Source organism: Equus caballus, chromosome 17 (genome assembly GCF_041296265.1).
Source record: "Equus caballus isolate H_3958 breed thoroughbred chromosome 17, TB-T2T, whole genome shotgun sequence".
Classification (NCBI taxonomy): Eukaryota; Metazoa; Chordata; class Mammalia; order Perissodactyla; family Equidae; genus Equus; species Equus caballus.
In genome coordinates, this window is record NC_091700.1 from 26,385,154 (window position 1) to 26,402,817 (window position 17,664).

The following is a 17,664-nucleotide window of genomic DNA, read 5'->3' on the forward strand; positions in this document are numbered from 1 at the left end:
TTTTAAGCCATGTCCCAGGCATTCTGCAGGGAGCGTGACTTCTCATTCCAGAAACCTTTCCAGGCCAGAAAAAAAAAGAACTGATTGAATCACTTCCCATTTATTGGGAGCAAAGACCAGGGGTGGGGTGAAGTGCCTTGCTGAAGAGCAGGGAGAGAGGCCAGTCCTTTGGCTCTGATTCCTCAGCCTCATTCATGGAGAGGTGACAGTTTTCTTTAAAGATTAACTACCCTAACAGTGAATTTGTCACATTCTTTCAAAACATAATTTGTTTCTAAGTTCATCTTAGAATGGAACTGTACTTCTGCTGGGTCTCAGGCCCTGGGGGACACACTGACAGAGAGAGTGGCATAAATTGCAGGGGAAAAATAACTGTGGATGATGTTATTTTCTGAAAATGTGCCAAGTTGGTCCTAAGCTTTGTGTTCCTGGCTGCCCACAGCCTCAGAAGAAAAAAGTGTGTCCACATTATTTATATTCCCATCCCTCCACTAATTCAGAATGTCATATAGCACATGCACATGGGCGAGGGCCATGTGGTTCACCCTTTGGGAAGAACCATGGGACCCATTAGCCAAACTAGGTCCTGGTTGGTATTCACAGCTTATGTCTGACAATGGCAAAGGCCTGGGAATACTCATTATAAGAAATATATTCTACACGGGAATCTAATGCGTACACACATACATAATATATATATAAGAGAAAATGTTTAAAATATGTATAACAGTACTTACTTTTACTACATATAGTGCACTTGGGTATTTTCTATTGTTTTATTTTGTTTAGAAAAGAAATGCTGGGCACGTCCGTATAATCTGATTTTATACCCCACTAATGCATTGCAAACTGCAGTCTGCAAAACACTGTTCTTGATAACCCTCCAAAGCCCAAAAGCCAAGGGCACTGGGCTTCCACCTGCCATGTGGCCTTGTGAGAACCTCTTAACACCGCATCCTTTATAGGCGGAAAAGAACATTATCCTCGAAGAAAAGATCCAAGTTCTCCAGCAGCAGAATGAAGACCTCAAAGCGAGGATCGACCAGAACACCGTTGTCACGAGGTAGGTGGACCTGGGGGTCTTAGCTTACACAGCATGTGTCACCCACAGAGACGCTTGGCCCTTGAGCTTCTTTGAGGCTCTGTTTTTGTCCAATGTCCACTGTCCCTCACTCCTCAGAGCTGTGAGGCTTCCCCACAGGCTCTTGGCATTTCCTGCCTGAAGGGAAGAACGAAGCACAGCATTCCGAGTGCCCGGCGGTGCCCTGGCTCGGCCCATCAGCGGCCCACCTTGGGAGAAACGGGGGAAATCAGCCAAAGCAGGTGGTGGGGCCTCCGCCACAGCGGGACATGGCGGAGTTTACTTCTGGAGGAGATTTTGGCGAGGGGTGCGAGCTGGGTGTTCCCAGGCAGAAGAGAACCTCAGGGTGAGCCGACCCCAAGCTCCATGAGCTCAGCGGTGCAGACCTGCTTAGGGCCTTGGGCTGCTGAGCTGCCGTCCTGAGTCAGCCTGGCGGTGGCAGAGAAGAGCTGGCCTGGCTAGAGGACAGCAGGGAGGGAACATACCAGAGCAGGCTGTGCAGCCGAATGCAGCTGCTCCTGAGTGACAGCCTTTCCAGCTCGGTCCTGCCTCTCCCTGCAGGACCCCAATCTGAGGTGCCCCATCTTCCTAGGAACAGCGTGAGGCACTCCCTCTGCTGTCAGAGGGCGGGGGAGCAGGGTGGGGGCCCCATCAGCCAGCTGAGGTTAGTTCATCCATGCGGGGGGAGCCATCTCCCGGAGACCCGTGCCAGAGCCCTCAACCACATGTGTCACCCTGTGCATGCATGCACACTCAAACACCTGCTCACGCTCAGTCACACACTCACATGTACTCACGGCACAGCACACATACTCCCATGCACTCTCTCGCTCTCACAGGTTCACACATACTCACACTTGTACACATTCTCACACACACATTGCCTCCACAACTGAGCTCCTGGTGCTGGCATTTCATTCCCACCCAGAGGCACACAGGAGAGATGTGCTGGGTCAGGAGGTCTGTCCCCCTGCTCTCTGCGGGCAGCAGGCCTCCACCGCAGACACAGCCCGAGAGGCAGGACAAGCCTCTGTCCGAGCGGAGCAGCACACGCCTCCAGGAGATCTGCAAAGGCACCCTGGTCCAAAGAGCGAGTCCAAGCCTTACCCCAGCAGGGCAACTTCTGGTCCTCGGTCTGTCCAGCTACAAAATGCATGTGTGCTTCACCTTGTCAGTTCCTGAAAGGTGCTGTCTTTTTAAAAAATGCAACAAAACAAGCAATTCGAGCTTCATGACAGAAGACAAAATGCATCGATTCAGCTTTCATTTAGGATCCGTTAGCAACACACATTAACTGAGCATCTGTTATGCACTGGGCCACAGGCTGGATGCCGGGCGTTCAAAGATGAATGCTCTGGCCCCTGCCCTCTAGGGCTGCGTCTAGCTGGGGCCAGAGGCACAGACCAGCACTTAAGAGGGAAGGTGACTGCTGTCACGGGGAGGCCAAGCCAGGGCCAGGGAGACCAGGAGGGGTCCTGCGGCTGACAGCCCTGGCCCTGTGCTGCCATATTGTCGGTTGCCACTGTCTCTGAGCCTCCCTGGTCGGCATACCCACACCAGCCCTCCACTTCCCTTCCTTCCTCTTTAGTCTTTGGCTCTTGCTCTGTCCACTGGACAACCAGCACCTGCCCTGACTGGGGCAGAGGCTCTGTGAGCAGATTAGGTGTTGGTGGAGAGGCTCTGGGACGGAGGTGTCTCAGGACAGGGGAAATCCTGTCCCGCCCAGGGAGAAAGCCTGTCCCGCCGTGGAAAGCCCAGGCTGTCGGTGGGGGTGGTGGAGGTTCTCCCCGCAGGCATCCGCCACCTCCTCCCTTGGCCCGGCACCCATTAGTCTGGCGAGGCTCAAGTTAAGCACCTTCCAGCATGATTGCCACGTGACGACGGTTTCTTCTTCTCCCCATGCAGACAGCTGTCGGAGGAAAATGCTAATCTCCAGGAATACGTTGAGAAAGAAACCCAGGAGAAGAAGAGACTGAGCCGAACCAACGAGGAGCTACTTTGGAAGCTCCAAACTGGGGACCCAACCAGCCCAGTTAAACTGTCCCCCACCTCTCCCGTTTACCGCGGCTCCTCCTCCGGGCCCTCCTCTCCCGCCAGAGTCAGCACGACGCCCAGATGACGCCACCACGCGGCCTCCGGGAGCTGCGGCTCCCTGTCCTCCGAGCGCTTCCACCTCCAGGGAGTGTTGGCCGCGGCCGGCCCCCGCTGGCTGGCCCTGCGCGCATGCTCAGTAGTTGCATAGCTGCATCCTAGGCGGAGTCCTCTCCTGATCCCCGTGTAAGACTGTCCTGGTATTGGCACTTAGGAAAGTGTAAACGGTAGTGTCTGGTGTACAAACGTTTGACCGTAGTTAGAGCCAAAACAAAGAAAGAAAGAAACTCCAATTGTTCTTGAGCGATGAACTTTCACTGCAGAATTTCAGGTTAGTTACAAATAGCTCAGTTTTGAATATACATTGAATAATCATTGTGTACTGCACCAATATGTGTGTATATTTAGATATACGTATATACACATGTGGCGGTTCTGAATTGCATTTTTTATAACATGGAAGTGCTGACATATTTTGGTGAAGGTCAGCAGTTTTCTAACTTGTGCCTAAGAATTATTGGGAAATGAGAATGCATTTCTATCTAGCTTCCCAGGAATATTTCTACCCAAAATAGAAAAAGGAAAAAAAAAAAGCTACAGAGAAGAAGCGCCTTTCAGCCTGCCACCAAGTGGTACTCTCTTTCACGCAAACACCAGCGATTTGTGGACGGTAACTGCCTTTGAAACAATCAGCTTCTTAGTCAACCTGACCTGAGGTCACTATTATTCCATTCGCAGGTTTTGATCACGAACACTCCTGTCGTGAGTGAGTAAGGGACAGCAGTAGGAAACCCGAGGGGTTCAGCACTTTTGCAGTGTCACTCGTGACAGTGAATCATCTATAGTCCTGTAAACACAAGCTTTACTTTTCTCCTAAACGGCGTCTTGGAATCTGTCATTAAGCTGTTGCACCCTCGGAAAAATATGGAAGAGCATGACCTTCTAGAGTGAGAGTGAGAATGACCTTGGAGTTGGCCAAGGCCATTCGCACTCCGTCCTCCAGAAGGAAAACTGCTGATAGGGTCTCCTTTGACCAAGCACGGAGTAGGAAAGCATACTCTGGCTTTTCATTTGATTTGCTCTGTTGTGATACTGTAAATGGTCAACCCACCAAAATATGACCCTCTGGCCTCCATGTCATAGGCAATCCCCCCTTCAGTTTGGTTCTATAACGCAACCCCATCACTGTACATTGAGATGGCTCAGGGGTTCTAACAGGGGCTTCCAGAAAACCAACTCTTAGGTCATGGGGATCAGTTTCAAGCTGTGTGAGATCATCCCGTGACCTCCCAGAAACGCAAGTGTATTTTCTCCTGGATCGTCAAGCAATGCCACAGCTGACAGTGGTCCCATCCTAGGCCCAGGAGGGTCTTCCAAACAGAGGAGCCCAATGAAACAGCCAGCCAGCGGTCACTGGCTACTGGACTGGCCTTTGTCTCTGAAATGGTAGAATTAGAAGGTGAGAGGTAATCCGTAGTGCTGTGGAAGATTAGGAGCATGACACACAAAAGAAAGAAGTAGATTTAACAGTTGATATGGTGATGATAATATGTCTTTGTTTCCTGTTTGTGACAAAGACCCTGCACTTTTCTCCGTAAGGCACCTCGAAATTGTCCTGAGCACGGGGCTGTTTTTGAGCATGCCCAAGGCGAGTGGACTCATGCAGAAATGCTCCCTGGGCCAGAGCCTTGGAGCAGGGAAGAAATGGCCCTAGGTAAGGGGTCGGCTTGCCCAGGGCCCAGCCTGCTGGGTGCATATGTGGCCGGCATGAAGACACACCTGGTCTGTGCTCCTTGTGTGGGTCATAGCTGGGCTTCCTGGCCTCAGGTACATCTCATTTCTAGCAAACCTCCTAGAGTCTTTGCCCATCTTGGGGACACACACAGTCGATGCACATTGAAGAAACATTTCTTTGTTCCTTTAGTGGCTCTGCATGATGCTGTGATATTGAGTTGGGCATTCCATTCCAGTAGATCATGCCACGTTGACTAAATACACAATTATTTATTCTTTCAGCAGGCACCACCTGCAAACACACGTTCGGTGAAGCTCAGCTCTCCGAATTAGGAACTGCTTCCACAACGGCACGTGCTGAATGCAGTTCCACAGCAATACAGACTCAGTGTTATGTTCCAGTGTGGTTCGGTGTGTTAGCCTGTTGCAGTCAAAGTCATAGCAGTGTTAAAACTAAGTAACCCTTCACTAGGTGACTCGAGCTTTGCCCTAACCAGCCCTGAGCTTGGGTACTTGAGCTAATTCCTACATTGCCCTGGCTTCGTTTCTTCATCATGGACACCCATCACGTTTGGCTCCTGTCCTGAAACAAGTGGGGTGGCAGCCGCGGTGCCCCCTCCTCCCGACTCCACCCCCCAGCCCCACTAGCACTTGGACCTCCCTCCACATGAAGTCTCCCTGTCGTCCTCCTCCAGGCAGGAGCTGTCTCCACGCAGATGCTGCAGCCTCCCCGCCGGCCTCATGCACACCCACCAAACCTCACCAACCTCTTGGTGTTTGGGAGACATGCCAGTGGCCTGCCTCTGCCCCTAGCCCACCACACAGTGGCACCAGGTTCTGACTGGGTGTCAGGGTGGGCGGCAGGTGGGGGCTGGAGGGCTGCACACTCGGTGGTTATTTGAATGGGGTCGCACATTCCTTTTCCGACCCGTGCGGTTTCTGTGTTGCGTATTTGTGTTTGAAGCATATTAAAACTGACTTGAGGGACCTTCTGTGCTATGCACTCGCTGTGACTGTCGGCCTGGCCCTCTCGGGCTTCAGGAAGTTCAGCCTGGGGATCCGAGGCAGGGAGGTTTCTGCAGGCTGGGTTCCTTTTCTGTGTGTGTCAGGGTCAGGTGATTGTCACTGAGTCTGGAAACCCCCTCTCCCCCTACTCGGCAGGTCCCAAGTCCCCACACCTACCTTTCCAGCCTGGGGTCTGCAGCAGCCCACCCTGACTTTGGGGACCTTGGAGCTCTGCTCTGCAAGGCCGTCTTTTGGGGAAGGCGCGGGGTGGAGTCGATTGGAAAAAGGGTACAAAAGATTGAGTACAGTCCCCTCACCATGGCTTTCAAATTCAGACCTCGCCCTCTGTTTCTACTCCAGGGAGAGCTCCATCTGTCCTCAATCCTGTCACTTTCTCTCTGGGTCATTGCAGAGCTCTCAGAGCGGCAGGGAACAGGCCCTCCTGGTGTGGTGTCCATGGTCACCGCAGTTCATTCCTTATGAGCTTTCTCCAGCCGACAGGGGGACACGGCCCTGGGAAGCTCTGTGGCTCTCCCTAACACCCTGTGTGCAGCCAGGACACTCCTTTCAACCTGAAAGCATTTGCTCCCGCCACCCGCCGCCCTCAGGATGGGCTGCAGCCGGTTTGGCCAGCCTGACGCTGAAGGGTCCTACAGGCGCCTGCCTGTGCTTGGGAGTCTCAAGGGGGACCCCTAGGTTGGCCAGCTGCCTGTGGTGGTTTTGCAGGGCATACGAGAGTGACAGCTACTTTAGGGAGACCTCAGCAATCTGCCCTCCTGAACAGTTGAGGAACAAGGGACCCTTCACAGATGATAAGTCACCTAGAGCCACTTCCGGACCTGCAAGGAACCCCACAGGATCCCCTCTGGATCACTCACGCTTCCGTTACTGATGGCGGGTACCTATTTATTAATGATTTACTTGTCAACACATCCCAACCTGTTGTGTCTTGTGGGGTGTCTTGTGCCCTCCACTTTTACAATAACCATCTTCCATTGTCCTTGTCCCCACGTGTGAGTAGACAAGGCACACATCAGCATCTCCCCTTCACAAAGGAGCCGACTGGGAACTCGCCCCCCGGCATGTGTAGGATAGAGGTTAGCGCCGCCTTCCACAGAGAGCTGCGTCCCCTCCGACAGCTACTTTGCAGCAGGCAGAGGAGACCTTTGAAGTCAATCATTCAGGCACGTCCTCGGTGCCCAGGACCCTTGCACAGCCCAGCTCTGGCTGCATGGAGACGTGGATCATCTCAGCCAGAAGGGAGTGACAGAGGAGTTAAGCTGAGCTAACGCCGAGAAGCCAGGCCCTTCCCATCTGCTATTGGAGTCAGAGGCCGTTATCACAGCTGTTGCCCCCCGCCCTGCGTCAGTGTATGGACTTCAAGCAACGACTCTGGGACTGCACCCTGGCGTCCCAGCCGTGACCATCGAGAGGCAGGTGCCTGCCTACTGGAGTCTGGGTCAAAGGTTAAACAAGCACAAAAACACCACCAAAGCTGGTTCTGTTCTGGGTTAAGACAGGGAGTTAGTTTACTTAAGTTTGCTAAATTACCTTTTTTTACAAACCAGTCTGCTTCTCTCAAACCTCTTTTAAAAATACACAAAAACAGGATGCCTGGGGTTTCTGAACACCAAGCTCTGTTCCCCACCCCCAGCATGGAGGGAAGATGTGCCCAGGAGATGCAGACTTACTTGCATCGCTCACCAAGTCTACAAGATTTTTCTAGCGCCAGCAAGGAGCGGGGCTCGGATGCGGCAGCCCCAAGCGGGGGGGCCACCCCAACTGCGCATGCCTGAGGGCCCCTCCAGCGCGCCCCGCCTGGCACCCGGGGCGCAGCTACTGCTGCTGCTGCGTGCTGAGCGGGTTCTCGTTCTAACTGCGCCCAAATTAGTGTAGCGGGAGACCTGTGCAGTCCCCTCTCTCTCGTGCACCGCAAGAGCACTGGTGTCTAAGGAGGCACTCAGTAAGGGACTTCATTATTTTAAGGAGTGGAAATTTAAAGGATCCACGGGAAAGTCCAACCTGCACAGCCTCTCCCCTCTCTGACTTAGTCCGGAATCCCCTGGGATTAGCTGCTGACGGTGTTGAGAAGTAGGCCAAAGGGCTCGCTTCATTAGCAGAAGCACTGCCTGTTTTATTCCCTAAGTGGTTTCTCACACTGCAGATTTTTTCTAACGGCTGTATTTATGGGTTGGTGGACGGGCTTAGTTTGGTAAAATTAAGCTGTTCCCTTTTGGAGAGGGGTAGACAGGGTTATCCATAGTTGGTGTTCCAACCGTGCCCAGCCCTGTCGCTGGCCGAGCAAGGCTAGGCTGGAGGGCCGGACCTGGAGGGCAGCAGGCCCCCGGGCTGCGGCCTGGGGAGAGGTCCCACAGGACTCCTCCGGGCTGGGAGTGCCACGCTGTTTGGCAGCAGCTTTGGATTCACCAGAAGCGTTTCATAACCAACCCGTGCGAGGGAAAAGTCGCTCCAGGTGACTCTCCCTCAGGTTTCTAGGCTGGAGTCGCTGTTCCCAGGCTTGAGGAGCCGGGTCAGGGTTGCTAAGAAACTGCTGGACCCCTGCTGGGGACTCGTCGGGCTGCGCATCCCCCCACCCCCGCGGGCACCGCGCCGGCCACTAGGTGGCGGTGTGGCGCTGCGGAAAGGGCTCCACCTCGCGCTCGGCCGCGGCGGCTTCTCACCGCCAGAGGCTGAGAACCGGGACGAGCCCGGCCCCCAGAGGCATTTCCCGGTTCCGGGACTCCACTGGCCACTCTGGGACGCTTTATGGAGCCGGCCCGTTTTGTAAGCCAGGGGCTGGGCCCGCTGGCACCTGCAAGTTGTCAGCGGACCCTCTAACGGAGAAATCGCACTGGGGGCGGCAAAGAGGACCCCTGCCTGCCCGCGCTGCACACCCCTGGCTGCGGGGTGGGGGTGCTTGCGCTCCGTCCGAGCTCCGTGGTCTGGTTTACTGTGTGGTCGACGACTGAGAGGTGTGTGGCGCGCTCGCGTGCAGCTTCTCCTAACGTATTCCTGACGCTCGATCTGGCGCGGAGCCGGGCGGCAGCAGCTCGCCCGCCCTTCTCTCTAGGCCCGGTGTCCTCCTCCAGCGCGGTCTGCCCCCTGAGAACGCAAAGGTGAGGCCTATCGTCCGGGAACAGATCTTCCAGCATGACCACTCAGTCACTGCGTCTTAGTGTCTGAGAATTAAGGCCCACTTGACTGAATCTGCCTCCTGTGCACGAAAATGCTTCCTTTCCCAAGGAGGGATGGGAGAATGAGGTCAAGAATTACCACCGGAACAGCTCCAATCCTTCCGCCACCCCCTCCCTGCCTGCACGTACCCCATCCTCCCTAAGGAGCGTCGGTGTGGAGGGAAGGGCAAGGCTAAGGGGTTCGTGGTGTGAGGAGGTTTTGAGCCCTGACACCCAAGTGCTGCAGCAAATGAGCAGCTTTATGCGTTGAAGCTCGACTGGCAGGACGACCCCTGGGGCCCAGACCCAAGGCAAGTGAGGAGTGGAAGGTGGGCAGACAGCATCATGGGATCCTAAACGAGGGTTCCGGGGACGCCCTTGTTAAGCCGCTAAGGGTCGGAATGAGGTTTCCACCAAATGGCTGGAGGGAGAGGAAGCAATGCACATCCGACATCTGGCTGTGGGGACGCAGGAAGATACTAAGGAAGCAAAGAGCAGGATCTGGAAGTCTCCGTGGGGCACTGCCAAGCTTAGGACCCCGCCCGGAGCTGCTAGAATCCTTAAGATCGCACTGTACACACTGAAGCCACAGACAGGATTTATTAGAATTTGCGGAAGCATGAGATAATGTACCACAAAATAGTTTGATTTTACAATGTAAAGTATGGTAGGAAGTTGTCAATGTACAGTGTTCTCAGCAAAAATGGGATACAGCACAGCCTTTCACATTTTTTAAAGGCGATGGATGATACCTATGCCTGTCCTTAAAATAAACAAAACAGGAGGGACCAGCAGAGACCAACCTGATTTGCAGTTAGCTTCAGAATCTAAATCTAGTATCACAATTATAAGCAACTATAAGAAAACTATTAGAAAAATAGAACATCAAACAAGCAAAAAATATTATACAATTTACATAATAAAAAACACAATTCTCTTAATAATGGCTCCTTGGTCAGTAGAAGAAAAAGTTCACTGGAAAAACCACAACTAGTTCAGATTTGATAATAAACCAACCCTCATTGATATCACCACGCTTTGTGTTCCTTAAACCCACTGACGCTGAAAGGCACAACTTAAGGAGGAAACTTATTTTAAATATATAACTTCTCAGATGGGAAAATAAGTCCCAAACTTAAAAAGTTTGTCATCAAGAAACACAGTATCATATACTTCGTTAATAAATTAACAAAGTCTGAATGCTTCTTGCTAGCCCTGTTTCCTGACCCTGCTGGACACGCTCATACCCTGAGAAAATCGATTCGAACTTCACAGCTGAGGTCTTTCAGCCGCAGTGCAACACACACACAGGGGGATCCAGGAGGGCCCCACGATGACTGTGCCCTGAGTCCCCTGGCCGGACCACGTCCCTCTTGAAAGAGACCACAGCTGCTCCGTGAAGCAGCAGGCACTGAAAGACTCTGGGTTCTAGTGACGACTGTGAAATTTAGTTGACCTATTTTTTTGCCTTAAAATCCATTAGGCATCCTAACTATGATGACGAGATACGGAGTGTAGCTTCTTGCACCACTGGATCAATAAAGCATTTCATTACCAAAAAAAAGTCCGCAAGAGTCTGACAAAATGTACATCTCGCTCTAAGGAGCCTTACATACAATACTCTCATTACGATGGCAAACAGATATGTCTTAAATTATACATAACAATTACACATAAAATATATTTAGTTCCACCTGAAGTAAACTCTGTAACAGTTCTGCACACAAGCATCACGGACCTACGTACACCCAGCAGAGCGTGCATGTGCCCACAAACACACCTCTCCATCCATCCTACAACACACCGGTCATGGAGCCGGGCGCCAAGATCCCGCGCTACTCCTCTTCATGGGGATGGCTCTTGGGTGCCAACAGAACAATCGGCTCTTGTTAGACGTATAAAAGCGGGACATTCAAATAAGAAAAGACGGCTCCTGGCACAGGGCCAGGCAGGTTTTCTCCAGCAGTGAGGCCCCCAAAATGCCCACGAGCTCACCTGTAGTCAGGGTGGGGTCTAAGGCACGCCCACACTCACCCAAGGAACCCAGCCTCCCACCCTGTCCTCACTCATAGCTCTGTCTCCAGTGTTAGGCTGTGAGACAGCAAAACCTTGTCACCTCAGAAGGCTGCTCTGTGGTGGAGCTGGGGGAGATCCGGTATAACCCGAGTTCCCACCACCCTCCCCACCCCCACTCGGGAATAGCAGCACACTCTTGGCCACGAGTCCAGCTAGGCCGAGTGCCTTATCCAGGTGTGAACACAGGCGTGCCACAGGTGAAGGAGGAAGTGTGTCAGGGCCTCAGAAGCTCAGGGTGGGCGGAGAAGCCTGTGGACACACAGGAGGTGGGAGGCCCGTGGTGTCCAACCCCAGCCTCAGCCACATGGACCAGGTGGTTGATGGCCTGACAGATGAGAGTCAATGGAAAACCAAGTGGGGGAGCTGTGAGGGGTTCTGACAACACCTATGTTTTGCAGTCTCCAAGGCGGCCTGGAAAAGATGGCTCAACCACTCCTCCCTCTTGGTTTGGAAAAACAAATCTGGCCCAAAGGTGGGGTGAGGGGGTCTGAGCAGCTGGGGGCTGGGGGTGTACAGAGGCCCAATCTCCCGCCCAAGGTCCCCCCAAGGCCTGTCTCACCTGCCCCCAGGGCCTGGGTGCTTCCCTGGAGACCCCCTTCACCCCTACTCTTTGGCAGAGGCCTGGGGGCCCTGCTGTTGGCTTCTCCGTGTTTCTACCAGGTCACGCAAACATGCAGGACAGGGCCCCCAGGGGCAGGAAGGCACCTACTCACTTAGCACAAATGGGTCTTTCCTGTGGGAATATTTGGGATGGGGGCACAAATAAAAGTGGACACCACTCCCAAAGGGTGTGTCTCTGGAAATGTGGGATTTCTGACTATGTAGGCAAACACTGGCCAAGTATCTGAGCGTCACAGGAGAATCATATTCTTGTTTGGGGGGTGCTGAGAGATGTGAAACTGTTGGGCACTTCTGGTGGGTTTTCTTTTTGCCTGTGTGTGTGTGTGTGTGTGTGTGTGTGTGTGTATTTCAGAGGCAGGAACGAGGGGTGTGATGAGAAAGTCTATTAAGATCGAGTGCTCACCCAAGATACCGCCCCTCACATCACTGCCTCATGCACAGAAGGGAAAACCCCTGGCAACTGTACAAACACTATTCTCAATAAAAGCACAGTGACCACGTGTCTGTGTCACCTCAGATGTCCTTTCCTGGGGGAGGCTCCACCGTGGCCGGGGGTGGGGGCCTCTCCTCACGGGGCCTGAGCCTCTGGGGCAGCACTTTCCAGCTCTGGGCTAAGTGAGGGGGAGGAGGAGGAGGAGGAGGGAGGGAGAGGAGGGGGAGGGGAAGGGAGAGGAGGGGGAGGGGGAGGAGGAGGGGTGGGGAGGAGGAAGGGGAGAAGGGAGAGACTCACATCTGTCAGGATGTTCTCTATCCCAGAGCCTTGTAGGGGAAACACCTTTCAGTGTGTAGAATGCTGTATGCTGCCAGCTGAAATAGCAAGTGTAAACACAGTCTGCGGGGTACTGTCTTGCACAGAAATTTCAGCCAAAAAGAGATGTTAAAGTAAAAAAAAAACAAAATCCTCTCTACCCTTCTTGGACACCCTCTTTCCCTCAAATTCTCTTTGCCCATGTGGAAAAATAACAAGCAAACAAATAGCTAACAGGCCCCAAGAACACAGGAGACAACCAAAACCCCAACAAAATAAATTAATATTTATCAAAATATTGTACAGCACCAATCTACATAAATTTAAATACCTTTCTTTGGAAATCTAAGCTTTAGGCTCTTAGGATCCTCCCTCTGGAACATTCACAAATGGTATTTAAAATAAAAAGCTTCCAGCGAGGCGATGAGGCCCTCAGAACGAAGGCTGAGCCCCAGGCCGCCTGCCTGCCCGCCCGCCTGCCACCGGCCAACCTGGCCATTTGGCCGCTTTGCTAATCCTTGCATTTCTCTCCACGAATTTTCTGGTGCACAGGGAGAAAAAACAAGTGTGGTCAATTTATCAGGCTTCTCTCTACCAGATTTGTGTCAAAGGCCAGAGAGGGAAGAAATGGGAAAGAAACTAAGCTTCGAAAGCAGCATTACATTTTCTGTGGTGTCCCAAGTGCCTGGCCCCTCCCATCAGCGCAGGGCCCTGACTCCTCCATCCCACTAACTGGAAGGCTTCCTCTGGCTTCCGTCTACAAGGAGTGTGTAACCCAGCACGAGTCCTCCAGTGCCCCGGGAGGGGAGCGTGCCCTGTGTATGGGGACACCAAATGGGCCCCACGGCTCTCTGACTTACAGAGGCAGGAGGTCCAGGGCAGGGTTACAAAGTCATACACAAACCCACGGCATTTGGACAACAGATACACAAGAGGGACAGCAATATGACCCCAACTGTCTCATGTGTGGACCCCATACCCTGAACAGTACACCTATGGCATCGGGTAATTATTTGGTCGTTTTCCAAGTCAACATTAAGTGTCAACTTAATTTGGGGGAGTGATTCACAGCAACTAACAGGAGGACTCGATTGGATTATACCTAAGAGGGGGGCCAAACAGACCACGTCAGGGGTCAGAAGTGGCAGGGAGCACTGGCCACCGACCCCTCAGAACGAGCGGACACCTGCCTGGAGAACCTTACAAGACCCAGGAAATGGACCCACTAGCATCAGAGGGCAGGATCTGGCGAATGGCAAAGACTTGCAAGAAATGGTGTTGTAAGCTCTGCTAATCTGAGGCGGGTCTTACACAAATACAGTTGTCAGGTTCCAGTTACTCAGGATGCGCAGCTGGCAGAGAGAGATGCCAGAAGCAGTAGGAACGGCCCAGGCCTGGAGGGAGTGCAGCTGCGGAAGGCCCCGGATCGGTGCACAGCGCAGGGGAGCCCGCCCTCCCAGCCCCTCCGCCTTGCTCCCACATAGTGCTCCCCTCTTCTAGTCTGTGACGGAACCCCCTGCCCTCAGGCCTGCTGCCCGAGTGTGCTGGGGTGCTGGCGTCTGTCACAGTGTCCGAGCAAAGCCCCTACCTGGGAGGGAAAGTGAAGGGAGGGGTCACAGTCCTAATGACCCCTTCTGGAAGCAACTCAGAGGACAGAAGGGAGAGAAGGAAACCAGTCTTGTTTTTCCTTTTTAAGTAAACAGCTGTCCTTTGGCTGTGGTGGGGGACTGCTGGGGACAGCCTGCTTGGTGGCACTCATCTTGCATCTACGGCCGGCTGTCTAGGGCTGAGTGGGGAGATGGCTATTCAAAGTTTGGAGTATGCAACATTTCCAACACCGGCACAGTCCCTGGGGAGGAGGCCTGGATTCCCGAGGTAACGGGAGAAGGCGGCCTCCGTTCTGTCTGAGGCCGCAGCAGCACGGGCACTGAGCTGGTGAGGAGAGGAGCTACGTTCTTTGTTCAGAGGGAAGTTAGGAGACACAGTGGCCAGCCACAGCCAAGGAGCCCTGGCCAGGAAGCTGTAGGAGGTGAGCGGGGCCCAGTGCGCCCACCGCAGAGCAGGTCTGGGCAGGACCCGTGAGCTGCGGGCTGAGGTTGCAGTTCAAGTAGGTGCACCTTTCGCTGCACTGGGGCTCTCTGGATGTGAGTGGGTCCTGACGCATTGGTGGAAAGAGCAAGGTGCTTCCGGGTCCTCCGAGGGCGTCCCTCAGGGCTGCTGCCACCTCGGGGGGGCGGGGCCGTGTGTCACTTGCAGTGGTCCAAATTGCCATCAGGAGTCCTTGCCTGGTCAGCGCCCAGGGACGCCTCCTCACTGTGCCACAAACCATAGCCAAAGTAGATGGTGAAGCCTGTGGGCCGAGAGCAGAGAGCGGGCGTGAACAGAACGCGGGCCGAGGAAACAGGCAGAGGGCGGCCTGGGGCGCGAGGCGGGGGGAGCCTGGACCCGCTGCCTGCCGAGCTGAGCCCTGGGGGCCTCCCCTGCACATGTGGAGAAACGTGTGCTCCTCACAGAGGGACAGCGGAGGGTCCAGGCTCGCCTCTGGCGCAGCAAAGGTGCACCCTCCAGACAGCCTCGGCCACAGCGGCTCCGAGCAGGGGCAGCAGCAGGCATGGGCCCGGGAGGGCAGCCGTCCCTCAGCTCCAGCCACTGACCACCTGGTTGAGGACCCACATGGCCACTGGACGGGGATGGGACAGACACTCAGGAAGTCGTGCTGGTCCCTCCCGGGGTGGGACTCCAGCAGGTGCAAGGGCACCCGCGGGTCCCCATGCTGTCTGTACAGGCCCAACGGGCTGCTCTACACAGTGACTGTCAGAGCCTTCGAGTCACCCGAGAATGTACGGAACACAAGAACTCAGGCCATTCCAGCGTCCAGAGGGCTCCAAAGGTCCGTGGTGGGGGCAGGGATCTGTGCCGCTAACTACCCGCCCAGGAATGTTAGCCCAGGGCCTGGGGCCACCTCGTGCAGGAGACACAAGCAGAGCAGGCCTTAGAGGAAGGACTTGGCAACCAAAGCCAGGAAAGAACCTAAGGCCCTGGAACCCTAGAGCTGACAGCAGGGATGCTCAGAGGCAGGTATCTTCCACCTCCAGGGGAGAGCGAGCGCCCCACCCACATCTCAAGCGATGGCCACAGGGGGCTGAGCACGTGCCGCTGTGAAGCCTGAGCCAGCTCCCTCACATAAAGGCTCCAGGGGAGCCGTCTGTCTACTGAGACATGGGCTGGACCGTGCAGAGAATGAGGGGCCTGCAGAGAAGGGAGATCACGCGGCTGTAGCCGTCTGCCCCACGTGCTGCCTCCCCAGGCTGAGAGGTTTGGCAGAAACACGGTCCTGAGGGGACTGCTCTTGTCAGTGACACTGAGCAGTGAAGGTCAAGGCCAGTCCCCTGGGCATCAGCACCCAGGCTCAGACACTGAGGAAGGAACCTGAGTCTATCACCTCCTGCCCCAGATGCCAGAGGCCAAGAGACGGGGTGAGCCACACTCAGCCCCGCACAGGGCCAGCACTGGCGTGGTAACACCCAAGCCTCCCACAGGCCCTGCCATTGCCCGCAGCCCACACGAGCTGGTGCAGGGGGTGCCCAGGCCAGAGGAGGTCCAGTCCAGACTCTCCCATCTGGGGTGAAATGAATGGGGGCCTTATCAACAGCACACCCATGGCCTTGTTCTTATTAACGTCAAGCTCTTGCCCAGCGAGATAATCAGTTCAGAGAAGAGGCTATCAAAATGAAAAGTATCTAAAAGGGAGAGAGAACTCATAATCTAGCAGGAGTTCCTCATTGTTTGAGAAAAAAACTGCTGATTACATGAGTTTTCACTATGTTTGAAACCTGAAACGAGGAAGGCTCGATGACATTAGCATCCAGCCAAGTAGCAGGGAATAAGAATGAGCCACACAGCACTGGCTCCGGGTCAGGCAGGCCTCCGAGAGACGTGGGGACATCGGCCATGCTGGGTGCAGTGAAACCCACCACCTGACGTACCTATCAGCATCCACACTGCAAACCGGACCCACGTGCCTTGGTCCAACTGCATCATGAGATAGATGTTTACAAAGATGCTCAGGACGGGGAGTACCGGCAGGAACGGCACCTGCAAAGACATGAGGCGGCAGTGTCAGATCTGACGGGTGGAGGGCATGGAGATGGTGCCCATGTGAATCACTGAGAAAACTACCTAGAAAAAGACAATGCACCTGACATTTACATGGACTGCCACATTTATATGGGGAAGAGGAAGCGAGTACCAATCCCCACCTCTGCCCCCAGCCCACCTCTCCACACCCCCAAGACACACACACACACACACACACACAGGCAAATCCTAAGAGGCGGGAGTTGGGTTCTAAGCCACTAATTGCCAAAATGAGCAGAAAAAACTAGAAGAGGGACTTTCACTTAATCCCTAAGGTTGAACTATTTTATCGTTTGTATAATCTGAAAATGCAGAAGCCGTGGTCCTCTCCAAGTCTTGGTAATGACATGTGACCCACCTAGGCGGACATTTATGAGAAGCCCCCGTGGATGAGGTGAGCTAGGCCACCTGAGGGCCCGGGACAGGGAGGGGCGCCCTCTCACAGGGTCAGGTTCTCTCTCAGCAGACACCGTCTGTGCCCTTGGGCCCCTCCTCATATTCCCCTGAGGCCGGCTGACAAGCACTTCCCTCTGGACACCCAGGCCAGGCCGGGTCCGTGCAGGGCGGGCCTTCCAGCAGGAGTGCCAGGGTCTGTGACCTACCAGGAGGTTCCCTCCAGGCCCACTAGGCAAAGCTGCTCACCTTAAATGAGAGCTTGGTCTTGCTCTCAGGCTGCCTCCAGACGATGACCGTGACCAGTAAACAGAGGAGGGCAGATCCCGTGAGCACGAAGATCGCCCACAACTTCCCTTCGGTCAGAGCCTCCTTTCCCAGCACGGCCACGATGCAGAAGGTGATGATGAGCATCGCTAAGGGGAGGGGAGAGAGAGGTGCGACTCAACCATTCCTCACGTTCCCACAGATATCCTCAGGTCCCCCCAGAATCTGCGGAGAGGCAGGCTCCACGTCTGCAGGCATCAGCTGCGACTAGGACAGAATAACCGACCTCCCAGTCCAGCAGCAAGACAGCTGCTGAGCCTTCCCGCTCTCCCCAACCC

At 54.4% G+C, this 17,664-nt stretch overlaps 2 protein-coding genes across 29 annotated transcripts in view; one reads left to right on the plus strand and one right to left on the minus strand.

The window, feature by feature from the left end:
* Nucleotides 1–3,597, plus strand: part of MTUS2 (microtubule associated scaffold protein 2) — a 559,486-nt gene extending 555,889 nt beyond the window's left edge. For all 13 annotated transcript variants that reach the window (XM_070240202.1, XM_070240203.1, XM_070240201.1 and 10 more), the window contains 2 exons: nucleotides 966–1,063; nucleotides 2,987–3,597. In XM_070240202.1, the coding sequence (XP_070096303.1) occupies nucleotides 966–1,063; nucleotides 2,987–3,200 (312 nt within the window). In that variant the 3' untranslated portion in view covers nucleotides 3,201–3,597. The remainder of the gene's footprint in view (nucleotides 1–965; nucleotides 1,064–2,986) is intronic.
* A 6,068-nt stretch (nucleotides 3,598–9,665) lies between these two features.
* The window catches only part of SLC7A1 (solute carrier family 7 member 1), a 79,143-nt gene continuing 71,144 nt past the window's right edge, over nucleotides 9,666–17,664 (minus strand). For all 16 annotated transcript variants that reach the window (XM_023621465.2, XM_023621462.2, XM_023621466.2 and 13 more), the window contains 3 exons: nucleotides 17,309–17,475; nucleotides 16,516–16,624; nucleotides 9,666–14,879 (listed from right to left, as the gene is read on the minus strand). In XM_023621465.2, coding sequence (XP_023477233.1) covers nucleotides 14,776–14,879; nucleotides 16,516–16,624; nucleotides 17,309–17,475 — 380 coding nt within the window. In that variant the 3' untranslated portion in view covers nucleotides 9,666–14,775. The remainder of the gene's footprint in view (nucleotides 14,880–16,515; nucleotides 16,625–17,308; nucleotides 17,476–17,664) is intronic.